The sequence below is a fragment of the Varanus komodoensis genome, unplaced genomic scaffold (assembly GCF_004798865.1).
Source record: "Varanus komodoensis strain SLA01 unplaced genomic scaffold, ASM479886v1 scaffold43, whole genome shotgun sequence".
In the NCBI taxonomy this organism is placed as follows: domain Eukaryota; kingdom Metazoa; phylum Chordata; class Lepidosauria; order Squamata; family Varanidae; genus Varanus; species Varanus komodoensis.
The window spans coordinates 189,570-214,948 of NW_025335985.1; the positions used below are offsets into that span (position 1 = coordinate 189,570).

The window sequence follows — 25,379 nt, forward strand, 5'->3', positions numbered from 1 at the left end:
CCAGGTCTAAAAATGCATCAGCTCACATTCAGTTGGGCTTAGATGGTCCTGCAGTACTAGGACACATAACCACTGTCAGGATCTTGCCTCCTTCCCTACCTACCATACCCCTTAGGAAACATGGCATTCTTCCTACCGATCTTGGAAATGCAGAGGGTTTTAGAAAGGAATACAGGGTGACTTCTTTAATGTACTGTTAGAATGTGACCCCATGTTGAATGTGTATTCAGTCTTCCAAGGGTGCATTTCTTAGGCATGGGTTAAGCAACAAGTGGGCAACTTAAGGCCCTCCAAATGTTCTGACCTACAATTCCCATCGGCCCGAGACATCAGCCCGAGACAATGGTGGGGAACCGAGGATATTGCAGACCAAAATATTTAGTGGGCCAGAAATTACCCAATCTTGGGTTATAGGTTGCCTTGGGTTCTACCCTTGTAATCAGAATAAATGTTGCAATGATCTTCCTCTACAGCCCCGTAAGAGCAAAGCTACTGAATATGTGTCAGCCCAAGGGCCAGAAGAAGCTCTGAGGAAGGGTTGGTGGGTAGAGCTAAAGGCTAATAGGGCTGGGCCCAAAATGCAAAGATCAGCAGCAGATTTTCCTCCTGTAACTAAAACATAACAGAGGCACTGCAACTTTTTAGAATCAAGGAGCAGGGAGGGTAAGGAGGCTGCAAAAACCGAGAAATCACTAAAGGACTGTCAGCCAGGGAAAAAAACACGAGGGCAGGAAGGGACTAAAGGTTTCCTGAGGGACTTAGGAAGCCCAGACTTGGATTTCAAGGCTGATGGTGTGCACCCATCTCAGAGGAAAGAAAACAGGTGTATCTGGTCCACAGACTTAGGCAGCAATCCTATACTGATTTGCCTGGGAATAAGTCCCACTGAACACAATGCAGGAGATCGTACTGTGAGAGACTGGGGTCACTCTCATCGCAGCAGGTCCTGGCCAGGATTTGGGACAACTTGCTCCTGCTGTTTGCCAACAGCAACTTCCCTTTCCAGAACAAATACAAGCTTTTGAGGAAGGTATGGGTCTCAGTCCTATGGTGCAGGGGGAAAGGGTTAATCAATGCACGTGGCGTGGGGCTGAGGAACAAGCTGCAGCTGGTGGGGCTTGCAAAAACAGATCTTATAGGACAGTGATGGCAAACCTTTTAGAGACAGAGTGCCAAAACTGAAACCCAGAACCCACTTATTTATCACAACGTGCCAACACTGCAATAAAACCTGAATACTGAGGTTTTAGTTTAGAAAAAAACAATTCATACATTAACATCTTTTGTCTTAAAAGAAAAGAGAGAAGGAGCCACGTTCACATTCAGCGCCCCCAAGTTGGGGGACGCTGGGCTTGCTTGCGCCGCAGGAGCTTCAGCGGTGCTTGAAAATTTACCAGAGGGGCAGAATCGGTGGGAGAGAGACCTAAACTAAAGGTGAGGAGAGGCTATTGCTGATCCCTTCCACGCTTCCGTTGGGATCTTCCTCGAGGCACCGCCACTGTGCTGCCAAGCCTTGGCGAGTGGGGTCGGGTGAGGAGTGGGGTCCCCACCATGCACCCACTCCTCTCGCTTTGCAGCAGTCCCCGCCTCCACTTTTCCTCATTTTGGCCTCCCTCCCCAGGAAGCGCCATACCAATCCCGGGCGCCCTCTCTCTCCTCCTCCTCACTCCAGCTGCTGCTCCACCGTCACAACCCCATCGCTCACTCCCTGCACCCAGCTCCCCCCCCTCCGTGTCCACTGGTGCAGGAGCCCGGCTGCGGGCCGGGAGGAGGAGGAGGCAGGAGGAGGGTGCCGCCAGCAGTGCTCAGCATGCCCACTCACTGCCTGCCTGTTCTTTTCCAGGCACACCTGCCACGGCTGTTGCGCCTGCCTCTGGCCACCTGTTCAACGACACCTCTTGTGGTGAGACGCAGCTAATGAGTGATGTCATCACCTGGCACTGTTACTCTTTCCAAAAATGTGCATGGCTATTGGGGCGATGCTGGGGTGACTTGGCTCACATGCCCACAGAGGGCTCTGCATGCCCACTGTAGTACGGGTGCCATAGGTTCGCCATCGTTGTTATAGGAGACCACACACTAGATACAACATTTACTCCTGGTTGCTGATACTTTCAGTGGGCATCCTAGATATAGCAGAGTTGGGGACAATGCAGAAAAGCTTCACCTTTCAGAGCTTCTTGTGACATTCCTTGGCTAAAACTGTTTATAATGCATGAACGTCCTCTCCTGCCCCCCCACATTTCTTGGGGTTTTGAAATTAAATCTGCCTCGGGGGGGGGGGTACAATCCTAAGCAAATCTCCCTTTGCTTTCCTTGTTGTGTGGCGTAGTATACCGCTTATTTCTGGCCTACTTGAGGGTTGAGAGCCCCTTAGCTTCTCACCTCTTAGAAATATTAGCTCTGCTCCTTTGAAGCACACTTCACAGCTGGCTCCAGTGCTTAAGGGATGAGGTGCCCTTGCCTCTCCTCTTGACTGGTTTATTGCAAGTTGAAGACAAGTTAATTGCCTGTTCAATTCTTAAACCTTTCTGGCAATGCACTCCTATGGCTTGAAGTGTTTTTCTTGTATATAGCTTGAGACATGTATTGTTGGGATGGTTTTCTTAATTGATTCTTTAAATGCCCTTCAGCAGAACAATAGGAAACTGGGGTTTCTGTGGGGTTTCTTAAAACTTCAATAGCTACTCCTTAATAATAGTAGTAAAATTTAAAGCATATACATTGCTAGCCACTGCAAATGGTTAAAATCCAAGATAGGCCTTACTAATAGGTTTACAGCACTTGTTAAAATATTATTTTTGGATTAATCTGATTCAGGTCCGTTATGTGAAGTGCACCTAAATCCAAAATCCAATGTTAATTGCAATCCTTAACCCATTTACTGAAGAGCATATACCACTGAATTTAGGATTGCAAGTTCTTAAGCTGTAGCCTTCTATCAGATGTAAACAAAGTATGTGTGTGGGGGGGGGGTAAGTGGGTGAGAAACAACTTCATCAATAGATTTAAATTGTGGTTTCAAAAAATATAATTTCCTGGAGACTGCGAAGGCAGCACTGTGGCTTGGAGGAATGTGCCAGACCAAGGGGCAAAGGTACAGTCAGGATGAAAAGATTGGTTAGAAGCCTAACCAGATGGAAGCTAGTAGATTAAAAGCAGAGCCTAGGCATGTCTGACTTTTTAAGACCCCGATACTGATTAGTGCACAAGACCATTTGAACAGTTGGACTGATAGAAGTCCTAGCTGGCTGGCAATGCCATTGATCACCCAAGACTAAATAACCATGGTTAACTTAGGCATTTTACTTGTCTATATGTAACTAGATCAGAGATGGGAATTTAGGATTCCTTTTAAAAAACTGTTTTAGTACTGTTGGCACCATCTTTCTTTCTTTACACAGATTAAAAAGACTTTTGGAGAGAAGTTGGGGTGTTTGTGTATAAATCAAGTGGATTAATTGCATATTAGGGCCCTTTAGTGTTGTTGATTCATTACTTCTCAATAATCTGCTGGAAGTGGAATAACAGTGGTTCCACATGGTTCATAATTAACACAGAGCTCTATTTTCCAGCACTGTGTTTCAGTGACTAAGGTGTGTATCTGTGTGTGTGTGTGTTTTTTTTTTACTAAACATTAGTTGCACTTAACAAATGTCCACTGCAATTTTAGTTATAAGCTTCCTCCTTGCTACATCTCCCTTTAATGTATTCCTGTTCCTGTTAGATCCTGCTTCACAAACTTGGCAGGAGAAAGAGGCCTTCCTTAGGGGCTCATTATTGTTATTTTCATTTTAGTTGTGAAATGTTATATTTATATTCCATCTCTCCACTAAATAGAGTTCAAAGCAGCTAACACCAATATAAATGCAATAAAATGAGAAAAAAATGAAACAAAAAGGTAAAACTTAAAACTAGTAAAACCTGCCAGTAAAAGCAATTGTCCCCAGTTTATGCACCAAAGGACTATCTAAATAAAAATCACTCTGTTTGCTGGTGGAAAGGCCTCAGAGGCAGGGCAAGAAGTTCTAGACTTGGGGACAGCTACTGAAAAAATGATTTGTGATAAATGCTTGTCTTCCAAACAAGAAAATAAATGATGCATGGAAACACTTAAAACAGTTTTCCTCTTCCATCTTTCAAGGACCTGTATTAATTTAAAAATAACTATGAAAGGCATAGTGGCCCTAAAACTGTTGTCACAATTGCATTTTAAGGTTTCTTCTTAAACACTCACTGAATCTCAAAAAAGAAGGAAAGCTAACAGAAAACACTGGGCAACAACAGGCAGGCAATGGTGCCTGAATTCTCCATAAACAGTTAATGAAAGATGGCAATTCCAGATTAAAGATTCCTGTGGTGCTATACAGTTGCATTGGGTGTATGCATATGGGGCCAGAGCTACTTGTGTGGGTCTCTCCCACCCAACAAGTGACCTGCCTGAAAACTGTTGACTGGTTGGGAAGGAGAATTCCATGCATCTATCAGAGCCCATGGAGAAATGGCTCAGCATAAAACAGGGACAGGACCAGGGGATTCTGCCTGGCCGTGCCAAACTGGAGAGTAAAATAGCTTATTGTAACACATTTTCTTTTCATTGGAAACAGACTGGCTTCAAGGTAGCTGATGAATAACCACATGTCAGCTTGCTCTATGAATTTGAGTATGTGGCTTTTGCAGGCCAGGCAGAAGAGGGGCCTTGCAGTTTTTCACTGACCCCTTGTGTTTTGCAAACAGATGAAGACATTTATTTCCAACTGGAAATTCAGCGGTGAAAGAGCTGTGTAAACAGTGGATCTTTCTGATGGGTCTTGTGGAGGGATGAAGTCAAGTGCTGTGTCTCTTCAGTTTCCTTTCAGTGTGACCTTCCAGCCAAGCTAGCTGCCTGTCATGATAACCACTCTGCTGGAGCAAGGAACTAATGCTCTACTCATGATTACACAATAATTTACAGAGAAATGCAGAAAAAGCTGACCCAGCAGAAAGAGGAGGAAAAGCAAAGCAGGAAAGCTTGTCACCAGAAATGGCTAAGCGGATGTTCAGGATTCTGACAAGTTCTGGGTAAATCTCTGAAGGCAATACAGTTCTAGCAATGATCTGCAGAAACTGAGCAGCCCCCCTCCCCGCTTTCTTGCTCAGTCCCTGTGCTTTTAACAGCAGCCTACAATACTGTGATATAGCAGGTGAAATCTTTCACAATACCTATTTCTGTGTCAGGAAATGATTCACTTCTGCATATTAAATAGCTATAAATGAAAAGCAGTGGACAAGTGTCACTAAAATAGTTGACAATTTCCCCAATCGACCTGAAAAGGCAGTTTCACATTACAAGAAACATTAAAAACTATCCTTCAGTGGTCTTCGGAAACTACAGGGAAAGTGGTGTTAGGTAACTGAATAACGTGTAATTTATGTCTCATTATATATACCCAGGGTTAGGCTATAAATTGTGTAATCCTACATAGCTGGGACAATAACCCATTGAACACAATGAAACATGCATAGGATCAGATTGTACAGGGATCTTTATCACAAGCCTCATGAATGGCTTAATCCATCGTTTGAACATCCTGCTGCTGATTTCAGTAGGTCTTACTTTGTAGGAAGTTTGCAATCTTCACGGGAGAAACAGTCCCCATATAATTCGACGAGATTTACCTATTTTAGGTGCGGCCAAAGGCTTAGAAGAAAATTCACCAACTCAGTGGGATTGCTAAACAGACCTGCGTAAGATCGCCCTGTTCGTGTTTAGGAGCACTTCCTCAGTGTGCATTATTGTGCATGTGTCGCGCGATCCTTTGCAGAAGGGAACCATCCCGTGCGAAAGGATCCCAAGCAAGGACTAGTTTTAGGACCGACCGGAAAGCAAGCGACTGGCATCAGGACACGTCCTGGGACACCGTGACTGGACTCGTTCGGCGCAAGCCTCGGCGGGCGAGCTCCCCGGGAAACACGGTTCGGGGAGCTCGCGGGGTTCGCTCTTTCGGCAGCGCAGCAAGCCCCGCCGGCCACGAAGGCGACGCCTCCCGCTCGCTCAGAAGGACCCCGCGAAGGGCTCGGACAGGCCACGCCCCCGCCAACCGACCGGGGGATCACCCAGTGCAGCGGGGATGGAGTGCGTGCAGATTGGTCGCATCGACGGTCACGTGAAGCTTTCCAGGCCTCCCCGGCCTTCTCGGCGCGCGGATTGGCCTACGTTTTCTCCTTCCTCTTAGTCGATTGGCAGATTGGAGCCGTCACTCTAGGAGCTTTCCGGATAAGGAGCGGGAGGAGGAAGAGGAGCGGAGGGTGCTGACTGCGTGACTGAGTAGCCCCAGGAGGCCGGAAGTAGTAGCTGGCGCTCCTGCTGAGCCGTTAAACGGCCGAGTGTGTCTCCAGCGCGCTCTGCTTCTCGTGCCTCGCGGCCGTTGTTTCTCTTGGCTCCTTCCCCCCCCTTCGTGTCCATGGCCGAGTTCGATCTCTTCGGCGCCCCTCAGCCGGCGGCGGGAAACGGGGCGCTGGGCGGCGGCGAGGAGGATCCGGCCGCCGCCTTCCTGGCCCAGCAGGAGAACGAGATCGCGGGCATCGAGAACGACGTGGGCTACAGCATCCTCGAGAACGGCGAGGTGCCGACGGGGATGCAAGGCCAGGAGGGACTGCTCGCTGGTAAGCGGGCTGCTGGGGGACCGCTAGAGGGTGGAGCCACACGTGCATGCTTGTCACGTGAGGACTGACACGTGTGATCGGGCTGTCGTGGGGATGGTGTCCTGGTTCGAACTCTCGCGGTGCTGCTCTTTACTACAGGGCTCGAGGGTCCTCCTGGACTGCGAGTTGGGAAGCACCCCAGCTCCGCCCCTGCCACGGACTCGCGAAAGTGGCTTTAAGGAAGTCCATCTCTTTCTAGTTCCGCTCCCGATCCGCCCACTCACCCACCCTAGCTTAGATTCTGCGAAGCTGCACATCCCGATTTCCGCAGGTGTTCGGCGCGTCTGAGCTCTTCAGTTCTGTTTTGTGCCAACTGCATGTCAAAGAGTAATTCTAGATCAATGTCGCAACTGTCTTGTGGTTTCCTGTCGGCTGCGTTCAGTGTCCTGTTTGGTGTGGTTTGTCATAGCCGAAGTGCTGTGCAGTTAGACACGCGTACAATGTTTTGAATAGGGAGCTGTGATCTTAGAGGAGCTGCAAAAGATTTTGTCTGCAAAATGTATTTGATCTTATTTCCTAAAATCATTTTGTGTCATCTTTCAGCCCTCAAAGTGGTAAAATGTGCAGGTCAGGAAAATAGTGCTCTCTTGGTGCTACTCACCCATGTTTTTACTATTTATTTAATTTCTATGCCACCTCACAGCTGAAGCTCTCTGTAGCAAGCTAGTTGTGTGAACTAGCTTTTTCAGGAGGGCCCATTGTTCTTGAAATCAAAGCAATAGATGAGTTTCAGAACGCTGGAAAGGTTTGGATGGGCCAGTGAAGGTCCAGTGAGTTGGTTTAATATATTTCAGATATGTGGAAGAAACACATTTGGTTTCCTTCTGAAGTTGCCTTAAATGGATAGCTCCATCCCTGTATGGACTCTAATTCCAAATTTCTCCTAAGTTGGTTTCAGGAGAAATTAGTTGTGTCAATGCTAAGTGTTTTGATGCTTTTCCAATGGGTGCATAGCCCGTGACCCTTGAGCTGTCTGTAGCCCTTAGCCTTATTTTAAAAGCCCTCTGCAAACAAGAGCAATCATGGAAGAAGGCAGAGATAAAAGGGGCAACTTTATGGTCGGTGACCCCCTTCAGACCACTTGTGCAGTAATGTGACCACAAGAAAAAAAATTTCCTGCGACACTTGAAACATCTTAAGGCCGGATGCCTTTGTGATCCCCCCCTCACCCCACCCTGGAGTATTTTTAAATTGATAATTTTACTGAGAAATGCCATTGACCTTGCAGCCTTCCTCACATATTTTATCCTCTGATATTTATCACTTATTTATTTAATTTCTTAGTTAGCGGTCTCTTGAGGGGACCCCCCCCCGCAAAAGGAATGACTTACTGGGGACAGACTTGAGAGAGGTGAGACACAAATGGAAGAGCATCGAGAGTATCCCAGACAATGTTATAGTTTATCTTTTAAAAAGCCCCCACCCCCTTTTTTTAATATATGTTTTGGGCAGATTCAGGTTTTCCACAGAGATCTCTTGCTGGCATACACAGCTGCAAATTGGAAGTACAAACTACATTTCCAGGCATGGGCTAGCTTGTCTGTTGTTATCTCAGGTAACCTATGCTAGACTCTAGATGCTTAAACTATGAAACTCGATCTTGTAGCTTGTTATCTTAGGAAAGTGATCAGTCCCCCTTGGACTGATGTACACTCAGGAGGCAGAAATTGGGAAAAGCAGGACTTAAGGTGTCATCCTAAAGCCAAGTCTGTTCACAATGTACAATTCTCAACTTCATGGTCAGAATGAAATATGACTGTCAGACTCTGATCAAAGGAATGCTGAGCTCCACTGAGATCAGTAATGGCAGTGTGCTTGCCCATCCAGTACAGAGCAAGTTATCAAGAGTTTTGGCTCTAAATTGTGTTCCTGTTTTATGTAGTGAGGACCCAAAAGGACTGGCTTCTGCCATACATGAACTGAGGGTGCCCCCACAAATTTCCTGCAGCATGCTAGAGTTCTTGCAGCAGGTTTCCTAGGAACAGACGTGGCTTCCTGAAGTACACCTTAGAAAAGCCACTGCTATACTCCTTTTTTGAAGGTCACAGTGTTATATATCACACGTGTGTACACTATATATCTCACATATATACAATTTACATATACTCACAGAGTATTATATATTAAACCACTTAGAGTCCTGTGGGACTCGTACAGCGGTATATAAGTTTAATAATATAAATAAATTAAACCAAGTTTTGGCTGTTACCTTGAAAACCCTAAATAGCCTAGGATCAGGATATTTTAAGGGATTGGTGCTGCTTTCCAAATGATCCTGTCTATTAATATCATCCTGGGATGGCCTTCTGCATATTCCACCTTTCCTAAGTTGGTATAGGCCAGCACAAAAGGGCTTCCTTCTTTGGGAAACTCCCAAGCCTTCCTAAGGCCACTTTCCATTGTGAAGATGTTCCTTTTTTTTTTTTTTAGCAAGCAGTGCATCTGACTGGATGCTCTTTGTGCTTTTTCATCTGTTCCTGGTTTTTAGATTTCTAAGTTGGACTGTATGCTGTTTGAATAAGGTAATATCCAATCTCAGCAGTGTATTTGCTGTAAGAACTTAAGAGCTTGCTGCTGACTAGCATATTTTACCTTTTGACCAAATGATCCCTTCACTCAGCAGTTTATTTAAAACCAGGAAATGGTGGTATCGAAACATTAGTTTGCTACTCTTTGCTGAGAAAATATTTTTATGCTAATGTCTGCATTTTGTGCCAGTATACACTACAGACTTGCTGACATGATGTTTCCCTTGGATTTATCTACTATTTTGAATTGTTTGACCAAATCTTAAGAAATGGGTTTGCCATAAAATCCAGAAATGCTGTTTCATGAGTTTACTATAGTTGATGAATGGGAATGGAGTATAGTTGAGCAACTAGCATTCTGTGCATGCACACTTAGAGCTGAGTCTCACTGAGCTTGGGGGAACATGCTTTAGAGTAAACATTTTTACTCCTAAAAAAATATTTAAAAAAGTAAAAAAAAATGGATAAAATTGAGTAGTAGGTATTCTTTTTTAAAAATACTTACATTTGGAATAGGTTTTCATGTATCTATTTTATTTGAGTTTTTACAATTATAAACTACTCTGAGGACAGTATATCAGATGAAGTGGTAAAGCTTCACCTGTTCAAGAAATGTTAGTTTATTTGCACTCTCTAAATTAGTATTCCAGGGACGATTGGATTTCTCAGGAAAGACCCTTCTGAGGTTGGAGATATTGATTCCTGCAATGTGAAGTTGGAGATCTGATGCTGTGTAGCAGGTTTCAAAAGAACTGCATTGTATACCCTCTCAAGGCAGAAAACAACCTTAGAAAAAGAGGAAAGGGCATGTTCCAGGGAGTGGGGAGGAGGAGGACCACAGGACTCAAGATCTGAGAGATCCTTAGCTGCCTCCTGTCCCCTTCCAAAGTGTCCCTGCTAGATGAGCTAAATTCTAGCTGAACTTGCCATAAGACTGAGGATAGGGATATGAAGATCATTGCGACTCTCCCTGCCCTACTGGCTTCAGCATGGAAGGACATAGAAATTTTGGAAGCCTCCAATTTCAGAGGTTTCTGAAGAGAGAGGGAAAATTGATAGGCTTGCACCCTAAAAGGTAATGTGCAAAATGTTGTTGCCGCCGTGTGCCATCAAGTTGTCTGAAAGCCCTCCAAAATGTTCCTGTTCGTGGCAGTTCTATTCAGCTCTTCCAAGTTCAAGACTGTGGCTTCCTTCACAGATTCAGTCCATCACATGTTGGGTCTTCCCTTTCATCTGCCTTTGACTTTCCCTAACATGATTGCCTTCTCTAGGGACTCTTGCTTTCTCATGATGTGTCTTATATATGACAGCCTCAGTTTTGACATTTTTGCTTTTAGGGAAAATTCTGGCTTAATTTGATCTAGGACCAAGCTGAAGTGAAAAAAGGAGGGGAGTTCTAAAAGAATAGCCCGAAACTCAAGTTTAATAAGACTCCCTCCATCTCTTGCTTAGGGTCTTAGCCCCTTATTTAATTTTGATGTTCAGGTAAACAAAATATGATGGCAAAAATTGTTGGAACTGTGCTTCAGCTACTTTAAGAACAGCCATCCAGTGTATTTCTTGATGCAGAACACAGTTAACTAGCTGCATGCATAACAAACTGCTTTTTTGCACCCTTGTTAATTTTAAGTACTTAAGTAGGGAGAGCAGCTGGGGATTTGTGGATTTACTTTTTATAACTCTAGCCCTCTAAACTATCTTATTCAATTTGGTGTTCTTAAAATGTGTTGCTTGTGTCAGTGAGATACAGTATTCTGGTGGTCGCATCATGGAAATAAGTGCAGTGTGAGTCAAATTGCATAGTAAAAATGACTGGTTTAAGGGTGGGAGACTATGAAAAGATGCTCTGGAGTGTCCTGAAAGTGTGCTGATTACTCAGTCTTGGTAGTTTAGCTGCATTATTCAGAATGGTAAGAGTAATATGGAGATTCATTGGAACTAGGCTGCTAGTTTTGCTGGCATTGGAAGTAACATTACACCCAAGGTAACATAATACGGTCCACATAGGGTTATGTAGCTTACTAAATGCAAAGTTGGCTAAGCTTATCTGCTTTTTCCAAACTACTAGAGCAAACCAAGCAGAGTACATTAAATGGTAAAGCTTTAGTCTTTGTACACTGCCTTTGACATGGGGGGGAAACGCTTTTTTTTTTTTTTTTGGTCTTTTGAAACAGTTCAAGTTGGAACAGCTAGATTGGAGGGGAGCTGTCATATTTGAGCATAAGCACTCTTGTGTCATAAATTCTGGCCTTCCTTACTTGATAACTGCTGCTTCCTAGAATGCAAATCCTGCCAGTTGCACATCCAGTCAGTATCAGTTTTATATAACTGTATTTTAGGCTTATCTTTCCCAGTGCAGTCAAACTCAACTAGAACTTTTTGGCTATCTTAATGGATGGCTCAGAGCCAAAAAGTTTGGAGTGGGGTATTCCAGTCTCCTTTGTTTCAGACCCCATGTGATTATTTTTGATTAAAATTAAAAAAAATCTTTATATACATGGTGAATGTGCCCAAACATTTCCAAAGAGCCAGTGGGTCTTCTAATGTTTTCTTTTTTAGTACTTAGGGCTAGCTATGTCAGAAATATTGAGCAGAATCCAGTGTGAGACTACTGCTAGAATGGATGATGCAGTGTTACTGTGAATTATTTCTGGTGCAATGCCAATAGTACTTGCTGGATGATGGGTATCCTTGGGGAACTTGGCCTGCTGGAGAGCACTGTTGGAATTGCCGTAGCTGGTTCCCACTAGCTTAACATAATTTTTGTTAGCAGTAGTATTGCTTTGGATATTGCCCAGTGTGAATTGGCTAGTCATAGATCATCATGCTTTAGCTAATTGCCTTTAACAATTTTCACTGGTATGGAAATGAGAAAATATTGCCCTTAGTCTGATTTTTACATATAGACCAACCTAAGCTATTCCTCAAGCATTTGGTATGGTAGGGATCTGGAGATAGTGGCTTTGTTTGGACAAAACACAGTAAACCAAAATGTACATTTACCTTACATTCCCACATCATAGCATGTTGCAGTTAAAAGCTTCCTGGGTTAATTAACCATAGGCTATTTGTTTTGTTAATTAGATTTGTTACACTAGGATTGGAATTCTGTGGTCACCAAAACGTGAAATGATGTCTGAAGTTGTTTTTGGAATCCAGCTTATTCTGATCCTGGTAGCCATTCAGATGCAATGGAATGATAATTAACCCAGGCAGCCTTCATTTGCAGCCTACTCATTGGGAAGGGGGTGTTGCATGCACAGTGCTCCTGAACATGTTGGTTTAATAAGCCAAGATGTTTCTGCAGCAGGCCAATTGGCTTGTACTTCTTGCTTATCTCTTTTCCAGTACTTTGACTTGTTGGTCGTTGGATTTCCAGTCTTGATTTGTTGAAGCCAGAAACATTTTTAAGTGACAGATGAGATTTCTGGATCTAGAGCCAAGTGATACATGTGCTTTCATGTTGGCCCTTGTTGACACTGAAAATAGTGGTGTGTTGCTTGGCAGCTCTTTCTTGCCAATCTGTGTAAGAGAAGAGAATGGCAGATGAAATTATTCTGTCCTTCCCTTTGAGCTTGAAGTTTCATTTTTTGCCACCTCACATCCACCCATCAGTATCGCATAAGCATGCATTGCATTTGGGGTTAACACGTGCTGAATGTTGGCGAAGCCTGCAGAATATGGGACCTATGTTTCCCATTCCCCCCATATACAGTAGAGTGAGCTGGCAGACTACAAATGCTTATCTTTGTAGTTCCAGGGAGCAAAACCAGGATGCTCATGAAAGCATCCCAGGAGCTTCTTTTATAGCTGCTGGATGGTATTCGGCTTGCGTGGCCACCGTTTGTCCAGGCCTGACTTTGACCCTGATGGTGCCCATAAGACGAAGACTAGGTGGCCTGGATGGTGGCATTTTGAAACACAACGTGACTACCAGTAGCAACTGTTTGTTCCTTCTGGCTGTTCTGACTCCTGCTGGCTTCAGTTTACCCTTAACAGATGGAAATAGGCCTTAAGAATAAATCTATATTTAATGGATCTTTTCCTCAGAAGTAATACTACTTTGGAGACCGCTTCTTATGTCTGATTGCATACCATCTTAGAAACATGACCAGCAACTGGTACTTGGACTGCTAATACTACATAATTTAGACATTTCAGACTATGTCTTTGAAATATGTATGATTTGAGGCATTATATTACTACTGGGTTTTTGTTTTTTTTTAGTAATGCCTTTCAATTCCTAGTCTTATATGGATGTTTCTGTTTCCCGTGATCATGTGTCTGAGGCAATACAGAGAAGATAATCTCTTGAGCTTGGTTAATATCATTTTGGTAGCTTTTCAGTTTTACATTTTAATACTTTTAAAGTTGCAAAATAATGCATGCAAATAGGATAGAAAATGGATTGTTTAACTGGAAGATCTTTATCATGATCTGTGTTTGTATTTCTGTCCTGTGTGTGCTAGTGATCTTTCCAAAAGAATGCCACTTTTTCCTGGAATGTAACTACCTGATTTTCATTCATTCTTAATCTAAAATGATTTTCCCATTATTGCTGTATTCCCATAGCCTGCAATAAACCACGAGGTCTTTATTGTTGAGATTACTATACAGTCGATGAGAAGTGGTCTGTGAGAAGAGAATTGTTTTGGTTCAGTTCAGCACTAAAGCATTCTAAGCATGTCAAAACCATTTTTGTGCTGATCTTAACAGCTTATATTAAACTGTAAGATAACCAAAGTACTCATAATCACTGTAGTACTTTGGTTATAGTGACTTTGGGCCAGTCTCAGATTTTCAGCCAACCTACCTCATGGAGTTGTTGTGGGGATAAGATTGAGAACAGGAGGAGAATTATGTAAGTCGCTTTGAGTTTATTGAAAAAAAGTGGGCTAAAAATCTAACAAATATAGGAATTGAAGATGGAGATAATGGTTGAAAAATAGCACCTTGCCCAAGATCTTCAAGCATACTTCAGATTAAGCTGAGCCTTGAAAACAGGGCTTCCCTCCTCACATTCTTTGCCCTTACAGCAGCCCGACTTTGTGCCTTCCAAATGTTCTGGCCTGCAGCTGCTATGATTCTGTGTTGGCTGAGAATCATAGGAATTGCAGTCCAGCACAAGTGGAAGGCACCCTGTTGCAGGAAAGCCTGCTTATATCTTCTTTCAGTTCCCTTCTTGCACACTCCTGACTTCTACTGCTTTCTGTAGAAATGCTTTCTTGCCAAAAGAAGGGCTAACACAACTCAATTCTTTTTCTACAGATTCGATTGAAGGAGTGACGAATGGTGATCTCTACCAGGTAAATGTGTGAAATGAGCTCTACCACAACAGTAAAAGCACTGTAGTCATTGGATGACTTGACCGTGTCCTGTTTTCCCATGTCCAAAGGTGGCCAAAGGTGATGTAGCCAAGATGTTTGCTGTGTGCATGCTTGAGTTGGCAACTAATTTTCAGGAGGCCCTAATTTGACCAAGTAAGACTTCTCAGAAAATAAAACTTCTAGTGTTCAGAATTGTGCTGGGCTTTCCTTTAAGATAGCCTAATTTTTTTTTTTTTATGACAACAGGGCAAAATCCCATGACAGTTGCGGGGAAACTTTTGTAATAGCTGATTCTTTTTCCAATCCTTAAAAAAAAAAAAAAAAGCTGGAGGAATTATTGGAATTTTGACTTGACTTGTTGCATAAAAACAATCTTATATACTGAATGCTTCTAACACTGGCTTGTCTATCAGGAATGGCAAGAGGCACACAGAGGAAGACTTGGCCAGCTGGGAGCTGCCTCTCCTCGCAGTACCAGCCAAAGCCCTGGCTTCAGGCATCCTCACTGTTCTCCTGGACCTTTGATCAAGTTGGGATTCCTCCAGGGAACTCTAAGGAAGCTCTGGGTATCAGATGGGGAACCTCTGCAGATCATAGTAGGCCCACAGGACCCCATCTCTGCTGTAAACCGTGTGATGAGTGAACTTTGCTCTTGGTGCAAATAATTATACAGTCATCTCGGTGATGGGAGTTGCAGTCCAAAATGCCAGGAGTGCCTGTGACTTCATTCCCCACCCCCACTCTATTCCATGTGAATCCTGGGGTGACTCACTAATACAGGCAAGTTTCTTTTCAGGGGCATTTGCCCACCAGCTGCTGAGGAGTGTTGGCAATGTCCTAGATTATGACTTTAGTTGATAGGGGTTCTAACAGGCCCCTTGTGCCTCCTAGAACACGCCCAAGGTTTCTTTGAAGTGGGATCTTCCATGGACAGGATGATTAGGTAATTTCCAAAACTGGACAGTTTTGAAAACCGCCATAGGGGAGTATGATAGAGCTAGAGAATGGAGGCAGAGTGGCTTCCATGATTTACACAATTTCAGTATTGCCAGTGATTCTGTTGGGATTCTGTACCAGGATTGTACCTTTTTGCCCCATGGAGTTTAAGAAGTATGAGATAACTTTTGCTACTTTGCTTTGCTACCGATTTTGTTGTGAGGGCCTTGTGTGGGCTTACCCATCTTTGTGATTTTGCAGAGAAAATAGTGTAACTACATGTTGTATTCAGTGATGACTGAGAGCCCCTTGTTGTATAGCTACAGAATTGGCCACTTTCTGACTTGGAGGAACTTTATCAAAACCCGTATACTGTAAGCTTGTAAGTTAGAGCTCTATTATACACAAACTTCATAGCTCAGTGCTTTTTGGAGTTCTGTTTTCTTTGTGCAGAACAATGAAAAACCCAGTGGAGAGATGGTTGGTGTGATCATACTAATTAAAAGTTTGTTTGAGTTACACAATAGCTAAATTACTCAGTCCTTTTCAATGCCCCCTTGTTTTTCTGTACATGTCAGAGAATTGTACTTAGGGCAGTCAGCTGTTCAAGGACTATTGTGCTTGTAAGGAGGGGAATAAAACTGCTGACAATCCAATTGGACAATGTATCTGGATGTTTTGCTCCTCCCCACTCGTTTCTGTCTACGTGTTAATTTTTACAGAGGCCCTGTCTAAGATCTCTTAGTGGAGAAGCATCTTGAAAGCTGCCACTGGGGGTCTCTACTTGTTCCGGCAGCCCACTGTGGATTGTTCAACCTATGGTAACTTTGCAGGATATGAGCAGGGTGTATTTTGAATATACCCTCCCTGCTTGGGCATTTTCATATTCTGTGAACATGGCATGTGTGACTTAAGTGAGGGTTCAATAACAATAACCCATCATTTGTTTAAGGTTGTGTGAGGGTTTAACCCTTGTATAACCTACACTTGCCGGGTTCACATGATGTAACAGCCTTTGAGTTGGCACATCTGCACCCAGTCAAAGACTTGCTTTGGGCTTTTTAAGGGGGAATCCAAACTGTGTTTGGAATGGTTCAGGTTGATTTTCTCTTTTACAGTCCTGACTCTTAGATGGTTTGAAAGGACCATCCACAAAACTTGCCCTCCTCCTCTAATTGAAAGTTTGGATTGCTTTGAAGCAGGTATCTTACTGACACTTTTGTGTGCTGGGATCTTGTTCAGTCATGGCACAACCACCAAATCTGTAATCCCTGCTTATTTTTAGATGTCAAGCGATAAAAAGTAGTATCCCTTTGGAACTGTGTTTTTTTCCACAGCAGATGGTAAAAATGTCTGCATCTTTTTTCTGCTTCAGGAGAGCAATGGCCCCACAGACTGCTATGCTGCTATTTCACAAGCTGATCGTCTGCAGACAGAGCCAGAGAGCATCCGCAAATGGAGAGAAGAGCAACGGGAGCGCCTAGAAGTACTTGGTAAGGGCCAGGACTGTGCATCATCAGCCCAATCGCTAACAGGGGCAGTATTTTGAATGGAACAAAGCCTGGGGAGGCTTTGGAGCTATCCCTTTACCTGACAGTTGCAAGGCAAAGGCTGTTGTTGGCTCCTGCGCCTGCATGAAGAGCAGTTTGGGCTGGGGTTTCCCTTGGCTGCGTGGTGCCTTGCTTGCAGTCTTTTGGAACAAGAGACAATTGCTGAGGCATGTAAGGAGAGAAGTCTAGCAGAGCCTCTGTTGTACGACATATTGAGGAAAAGGAGGCTGAAGAACCAACTTGCAGCTCCCACACAAGTTGCCTGACCATTCCCTGGATTGGAACCCATGCTATAGCTCAGCTGGGAAAGATCCTGGGGACAGGTTTGGTCCCCCTGGGCTTTCCGTTCCCTGTTCCATGTGCAAGTTTGAGTGCCTCAATAGTGAACTTTTAGGAGCTTGGGCCACCTTCTGCTGGGCTCAGGGAACCTGGTGCTGGCCTTTGGAGGACAGTGAGTAGCATGTCTGATCCTGCAGCTACTTCATTATCTACTGGTGCAGCTCCAGCAGCCATATTACATGGGTGCGGTCGTCTCACGGAAGCGGGAGTGATCCAGTACTGTCCTGATGTACAGCTTGCTATGTGTTGTGCTTAAAGCTCATAAGAGGGTAGGGTTGCAATGAAGACCTGCAGGATTATCCCTCTGGCATTCACAGACTTCCTCTTCTACTTGGAGAGCAAGCCAAGCTGAAAGGATGTCCGCAAGTATTTGCGGAATGAAGGCTCTGCAACCAGCAGCTGTCTTCCACACCACATGCCCCATCACATGCAGAACAAGCAGAGGCTGCTGTGTGTGCCACAAAAGAGGGATGCTGCTTGTGCAGCAGTTGCACAAGGCTTGTTGGTTGTCGGCAAGGCCTGCAAATGCTGGAAGCAGCAAGAGGGGCTCATGGCCTCAAGAAAGTCAACCAAAGTCTGGGGAGCGGAGGCCAACGCATTCCTCGTACTTCCCTACAGTACCTGGAATCCAGTTTCTGGATTCTCACCCCATATAATGCCAATGCTTGCGTATTTCTCATTTTGTACAATTTTCCTTTAGTTATTCGGTGGGGGTGGCAAAGGAGCATTCATTGCCCTGAATTCCCAGCTCCTCAAAATCATAGTGAGCAGTTCTCCTGACTTTAGCTTTCAGTAGGAATTGCTGATACAGTCAAGAATATTTTCACAATTGTAATGGTTATGCGTTTCTGTTAAAATTGCAAGAATGAAATCTGAGGTTTTTGGGAAGCTGAGTTACATGGCTAGTACGCATACATAAAACTGCTGCCACTTGCCTGTAGGTGTTGGCCAGCACAGTTTGACTTGTGCCAAGAGTAATATGGAGACTGCAGGGGATGGGGAAAGAACTGATGAACTTGTATCACTGAGGTGGAACTGTGGGGGTCAAACTACCGGATGTATCCCTTGCTGCTCCAAGGAGACTGTTTCGGCCAGCAGAATTTCAGGAAGAAGCTGGCTGCTCTCAGTGGCCATTGTTTGTCCTCCAGCCACTCCAGTTCTTCCAAAGCCTGGATTACTAAGAGTTCAGAATCTTAGCTATATTTAGCTCCCAAGAGATCTTTGAGTGCAAGCCCCATTCGTGTGTCTGTGTTCCTTTTTCGAAGATGCGAACTCTCGAAAGCAAGAAGCAGAATGGAAAGAAAAGGCAATAAAAGAGTTGGAAGAATGGTATGCAAGGCAAGATGAACAGCTACAGAAAACAAAAGCTAACAATAGGTAAGAACAGGTGATTTGGGTTTGTTTTAACATCACTTGTGGGGAAGGAGGCTGTAGCTCAGTGGCTCTATTTTTGGCTTTCCCTCTGGCCCAGTGCTGTCATAATACTGCTTTCCCGTAAATTACAACTCGCAAACTGGGAGCCCTCCTTTGTGAACTCCCATCCTGGATGCCCTTTTCTGGTGTGTGAATTTCTTCCTTCGATTCACTTGCATTTCCTTGCCAATTTTATCTTTGGTTTAACCCACTGGTAAAGGCTAATCATACTCCACGAATAACCTTTGTTCTAATTCTAGCTTATGTTGGTACAGAGGCGAACCTGTGGATAAAACCAGCAAGGGAAGTGAGCGGAAGGGGTTGGAGTGGGATGGAACTGGCAGAGGGGAGGATGGCAGGGAGGAGGTGTGTTTCCAAGATTGGCTGTGCAGGAAGTCAGCAGTAGGTCAGCAGTGGATCTGCATGATAAAGGAACTAATTCTTGGTGGAATCTTGCAGATTGCTCCTGAAGCTTAGGCCTTGGCTATGTGGAACCAGCCTAATGTCTCTGGAATTTATCTACAATGTTAGAATCGGGATTAGTTTGCATGTTACTTCATAATAAAGGGGAAGACAAAAGACATACCTGTGTTCCCAAGTGGCAGATGGGTTGCAATGTGCTTTTCTTCATGAGAGCAACTCACAGCTACTTGCCTCCTTGGCTTATACCAAAAGAATGCTCAGCTTTTGCAACAGTTGGAGGAAAAGTTTGGAAGCAGTGAGAGTAATGTGAGGAGTTGGAATATATGAGGCTTCCTGCTGGTGAGTGACAAGCCCAAAGAGGCCTTAAAACTGGGACTTATTGCCTGGTGTCTTTGGAGAGCAGTGTGTGGAAAACTTTCTTGGTGCCTGCTCAGTTTCCTGCCCCTCCTGAACTTGGGCAAAGTGTTTTGGAGCTGTACCCCTCCTCTGTTTTGAGGTTCATTTAGCACACATTAGTTTTACTATACTTCTGGCAATTTCCTTCTGAAAAATGAGTGTTTTGTGACTGGTCACGCCCATCATGCTAGCCATTTTGTGAATGGCCAAACCAACCTGCAATGGCAGCTATTTTCTATGAGAGTGCAGAACCCGCTTGACCTTCCCGATATGCTGACTAACATCAAAAAGCTGAGGACCCCATCCTAAAACAGCCTCCAAAGTTGCATAGCAAGCCCATTTTATTGAAAAAATGTCCTATTTTTCAGCCAAAACAGACTCCCACAGCAGCTGGAAACTAAGAACTTGTTTTTCAAGTAGGTGTAGGTGACCTATTTTTTTCTTTTTTGCACAGGTGGGAGAGGTCTGTTCATGAGAGTCAAGCAGGGGAATGGGCCACAAAACCCAACACATCTGGTCAAATCCTTGGGCATGCTTAAACAGGGTGCTGTAGCATTTGTGCTCATTAGGCTCAAAGAATCTCATGGTAGCAGCACTGCGTGACAGTGCTTGTTGCCAGCGGAAGAGTATTTAGTATTGTGTGCTTTTTCCCACTTAAACCAAGTGCTTGGAGCGATGCTAATTTACGGTGATGGTAGCAAAATCCAGTCAAAATCCATTCCTAGATTGCTTACATCTTGGAATGTTGATGGAACTGCTTAGACTGAAGTAGAACATTCCACCCTCTTCCTTACCACACTAAAAGCATTGTGCTTAAGCATTACCTGTCCCAAGCTTTTTGTTGCTCAAGGTGAAAATTAGAAACCTAATAAATACCTGCTTATAAGACTCTCCATGAAATGGCGACAGTGCATTTCATAGCGAAATGTTTAACTCCATGGATTTGATTAGCCTTAGATGTACTTGACATTGTGTAGTGGATGCTGGTTGCTTTGTATTAGCATCCTGGCTTGTCTGTTCATTCTTTCCTTCTACTTAAGCCGTTCTGTTGAGGTGCTTTAGATATTGGAAGGTGGGTCTGGAGCAGAAGTGGCTTTGCAGTCCTTGCACAAGATGAGGGCGATCCAAAGCGGCAGGGGGAAAGAGCAAGGTCTGTATTGGCCTACTTGCTTCAGCTCCTTTTCCTGTGGAAAGCTGTGGGCTGCCAAAGGAGAACACTGAGCTATGTCCTCAAAGGAGTTTCAGGATATCCTTTCAACAGCTCTATGAGGGAGCTTAGTCTTGAGAGAGAGAGCAACTCGTCCATGAGCTTTGTGACCAAGCAGGGATTTGCATTCAGGCCGCCCTCCTCCTCAGCATCTTACTCACTGCTGTCCCTCATTAGTGGGAGATGGGTGTCAATGGTAATGCAAGTTCTGAGCCTCGTTCTTTCTCCCTCTTCACAAACCTTATAAGGGTCTTAATCTCCCAATGCCATCATGTCAGATATTCATTTTATATTTGGCAATCCAGAAATCCTATAGAGTGTAGTGTCACAGCCGACACAAAAATGAATGGATTTTTCTTCCTTCAAATGATGGCAGATGGTGTGCTTTCCAGATTGCCCTCTTAGTTCAGTTTTGCCACTGATATGCTGTTTTGGGTCTGCATTAATAGAAGTATAGCTTCCAAGTCATGTGGGGGATTGGTTCTCCTCTGTTCAACACTAGTTAGGTCCTATCGGGAGTATTGTGCCCAGTGTGGGCACCACACTTCAAGAAAGATGCAGACAACATGGCAATAGTTCAGAGGACGCAACAAAGATGACTGGAAGCAGAGCCCTACAAAGAGAGATCAAAGGAGCGGGGCATGTTTAGCCTGGAGATATGATAGCATTTCTCAAATACTGGGAAGGCTGGTGCAGCGAGGAGGGCCATGATCTCTTCTCAGTTATGCCAGAATGCAGGACATGGAATAACATGCTCAAGTTACAGGATGTGTGAGAGCAGTATGGCATTGGAACCAATGACCCAGAGAGGTGGTGGGCTCTCCCATACTGGAGGCACTCAGGAGGCACCTAGATAGACATCTGCCAGGGCTGCTCAAACCTGGACTCCTGCATTAAGCAGGAGATCAGACTCTGTGCCTTACAGGCCTCTTCCAACTTTGCTATTCTGTGAAGCATGTGCTAAACATGAACTATGGAAAAAATGAAATATGCTAAGAGCACAGAATGGCCTCATTTTTCTTTAACTGCTCATGTGCCATTCAAGTTTGGTAGACAAGAGCTGAACTCCTTCCAGTGAGCGCTTGCAAATTGGGAGCCAGCTTCTGCATTCTCATGCTCTATGCCAATTCTGCCCTGCCCTGATCTGATCTGATCTGATTTAATCTAATCTCCCCCCCCCCCACTGCCACAGCCAGCCTCTTTTCATCATTAACTGCCACAAGTCACAGCTAATTGGAGCCAGGATCCTGGTTAATCCTGGCTTGCAAACTTCTTGCAGTTGGGTGTACCAGGATATTTCTGGTATAAATCTGCAGCATGCAGTGTGAAACTGCTGCCAAGGCCTGGAAGGGATGCCGACCTTGTTTCCATGAGACTGGCTTCCATTTAGCAAGTTACAGTGTGCAAGGAGCTAGCATTATATCAGCACTGGGCCAAAGCATTCCTTAAAAATGCAGCTGTCTGCGTCTGGGACTTTGCAATGTTTCTAGGGTCAGACTAATCTGTTGCATGTTTAACACATTAAGCCTAATGTTAGTTCACCTGTATTTCCTTCTGCTTATTCTCCTTTCTCTCTCTCTCTCTCTCTTGCCTGCTTGCCTCTTCTGTGGACCGCTTGTCACCTAGGGTGGCAGATGAAGCTTTCTACAAACAACCCTTCTCTGACGTGATTGGTTATGTGTATGTTACCTAACTACCTGCTTATTTCTCTGGTCCATTGTCCATCCGTTTCAATTAACACTTCTAATCTGTGATGCCCATTGTGGTTAAAATATCCCGACAAACCACTGTAGGCAGAGAGGCATGTTCTGCACAAAAGCACATGGCAAGAAAGCATTCTCAGGTTTCCAGGATATGGAGGTACAGGGGAGTTCAGGTCTCATTTGTAACAGGGGAAGGCATGCAATAAAAATAGGAATTTTGCTGAAGCTCGGGGATAGATGCTTGTCAGCCACATCTGGCCCTGAAGTAGTTGATGTAGCTCTTGGATTTCCAACCAACTCTTTATCAAAGCTTTGATGAAGGTGTGGGACTTCTAAAATTGTCACCAAGTGAGAGAAGTGAAAGCAGTTTGCAGGTCTTGCTTTCAAAAGGGAATAGGAAGCCATTACTTGGGTTGCAATATAAGAAGGTGAGGAAGTTGCCTTGTCTCCATCTCAGTGACACCACTCAAATGGCCATCAGCTGGGAGGAGGCAATGCAACTTTGGGACTTTGTTTGAACCCTGTACCTCTGTCATTAGGTACTTCCTTTTTCATAGTCTTGCTGTGTTACCAGGAATATGCCTGGCTGCACAAGAAGCAGCAGATGGTTCTTGCATGCATGTGTTTGTTCCGAGTCTAGTATTAAAGGTGGTCCTATGGGAATAAGACTGACAAATGACCTAGAATAATCCCAGATTTGTGAAATGCTGGACTTACAGGTGGTGTTTGCCTTTTGCAATTGGAGTTCGATCCAGACTTCTTTCTTGGAGCTGGGGGGGTGGGGTGGAGGAGGAAGCGGGGAACCTGCAGTGCAATTGATGCAGAACCTGACTGACAGCATGTCTCCTGAATGTAGAAAGGGCTGGGAAGTGCATGTCTGGCCAGCTTTACTTATCATCTGCATTATGCTCATTTTCATTTACTATATCTGACTTAAACTTTCCTTTTTTGTTTCTCTTCACCTTTAAGCACAAACATAAACCATCCTTGCTACAGCCTAGAACAGTTAAGTAAACTCTTCAGTGCCCCTTAAGTGTCTTGTCACATGAAATAGCAGTGTTGTAGTGACCCCTTGTCATCAGTGATGTTTGAAACACAATCATCCTTGTGATCTGTGCTGATCTCCATGGGTTCATCCTCATTGCCTTTTTTCCCCCCTGGTACTGATTGTGGTAGTTTGAAGTCCTGCCCATGCCCTTCCCATAATTAGGGTCACTCACAGCTTCTGCCCATGTGTGGGTTCCAGGACCTTTTGCTTTCATTAGCCACCAAAAATGCTTCTGTGTTAAAGCAAGATAGCAGCACACAACTGTTGAAAGGGTAACATTGATTCTTAGAGATGCTAACTGAACTGTGTGTATGAAATGAACAGGCAAAGTTATCATCGAAGTTGGCCTTTCATGGATATCTCTTGTTCCAGCCTGTACCACCAAGTCCATAGCACTGATAAGCATGAGGACTGCTTTTTTTGTTACGTTTTGCTTAACTTCTCTGCTTCCCATAGCACTGAAAATGTTTTTATGTAGTTTTATACAATGGTTTGTGAGCCTTGCAAGTTGTTTTGAAAAATTAAAATGGCACTTGGATACTCATCTCTAGCCTAATCTTTTCACCTGGATGTTGAGCTTCTGCTATGCCAAACTCATTCATGCGCTATGCAGAACTTGAGCGTTATGTGCCGGGACTGATTGGGATATCACCCATGCCCACTAGCACACTGGAGTTCTTGTGTTGGACGTCATGTTTGCACAGGGGGGCTGTTTGCCAAGAGCCCCACACTTGTTGATCCCAGCAATGGCATCTGTACACTTGATTTTGTGGTATTCCCAATTCTGCTCCTATCATTATGCATAATTCTCTATGTCTGCATAGGGTACCAGCGGTGCTGTGAAAGCGTGCTGAAATAACTCCAAACCGCCTTGCTTTTTTTGTCTATGACACAGGCTGTAATTGCATTTCTCACTTAAATCAAACACCTGTATTCCAACATTTTCTGTAGCACTTCTCTATTCATGTTGGCCTGATTACTGCTTGTTCTTTATCAGGAAGTTATGGGTGTGGGAAGTCTTCAAAACGCTTCTGGATTCCACCCCCAGATCCCTCATGAAATGAAAGAGAAGCAGATAGCTCATGGGGATGAGGGATGGGAAATGTAGACAGCTGACATTAAACATGGTATTGCGTTGCTTCCAGGGCAGCTGAAGAAGCCTTTGTGAATGATGTTGATGAATCATCCCCAGGCACAGAGTGGGAACGTGTGGCTCGGCTTTGTGACTTTAATCCCAAGTCGAGTAAGCAGGCAAAGGACGTGTCCCGCATGCGCTCCGTGCTGATTTCCCTCAAGCAGTCTCCGCTGGTTCGCTGAAGAGAGAACACACCCAACACTACAAATGCAATATCTTTAACTTTACTCAGAGAAACTGTGTTTGCAGTAATTGAATTAATTATGTTTAAATGTTTTTGTTTTTGGACCAAACCTCATGGTGTATTTAGTTTGATCATTGTTTTGTGATTGCATGTTTTTCCCTCATCTGTGTCCTTCCGGTGTCCGAACTGGGAGGAATCTTCCATCGTCTCCGTGCTCTCGTGCATTGAGATTTCACTTTCAATTGTACTGATATTAAAGGTCTGTTTAAACAGCATTCTTGTGTGGGGATTTTAGAAGCCAAAGCATATTTGTCCTCCTTGGAAAGACACAGACATTCAGACACATGGCCTGGATGACTAATAGAAGCTTGTATAGCTACAGCTGTCATGTATGATGCACAGCAAATGAAGAAGACTCTTTATGGCACCCAGGCACATGTGAGATTGCCCTCCTTGTCCATTGCCTCTTCAGTTATGCCTTCTGCTGTAGCAGCTTTATGTCCACG

The 25,379-nt window shown here is 44.3% G+C and overlaps 1 protein-coding gene across 1 annotated transcript; it reads left to right on the plus strand.

Moving 5' to 3' along the window:
• Positions 1-6,292: 6,292 nt before the first annotated feature.
• On the plus strand, positions 6,293-25,148 carry CLTA (clathrin light chain A). The gene is made up of 5 exons (XM_044443958.1): positions 6,293-6,645; positions 14,481-14,518; positions 16,851-16,968; positions 18,630-18,741; positions 24,700-25,148. Exons 1-5 carry the CDS (start codon positions 6,444-6,446, stop codon positions 24,869-24,871), a joined length of 642 nt encoding a protein of 213 aa, XP_044299893.1. The 5' UTR covers positions 6,293-6,443; the 3' UTR covers positions 24,872-25,148.
• Positions 25,149-25,379: the final 231 nt, after the last annotated feature.

Bases quoted from the DNA above. Each gene is read 5' to 3' on its own strand.
- CLTA (XM_044443958.1), top strand. From the start codon at position 6,444: ATGGCCGAGTTCGATCTCTTCGGCGCCCCTCAGCCGGCGGCGGGAAAC. The intron at 6,646-14,480 runs GTAAGCGGGCTG...CTTTTTCTACAG, and splicing joins CCAGGAGGGACTGCTCGCTG to ATTCGATTGAAGGAGTGACG. The intron at 18,742-24,699 runs GTAAGAACAGGT...CGTTGCTTCCAG, and splicing joins AAAACAAAAGCTAACAATAG to GGCAGCTGAAGAAGCCTTTG.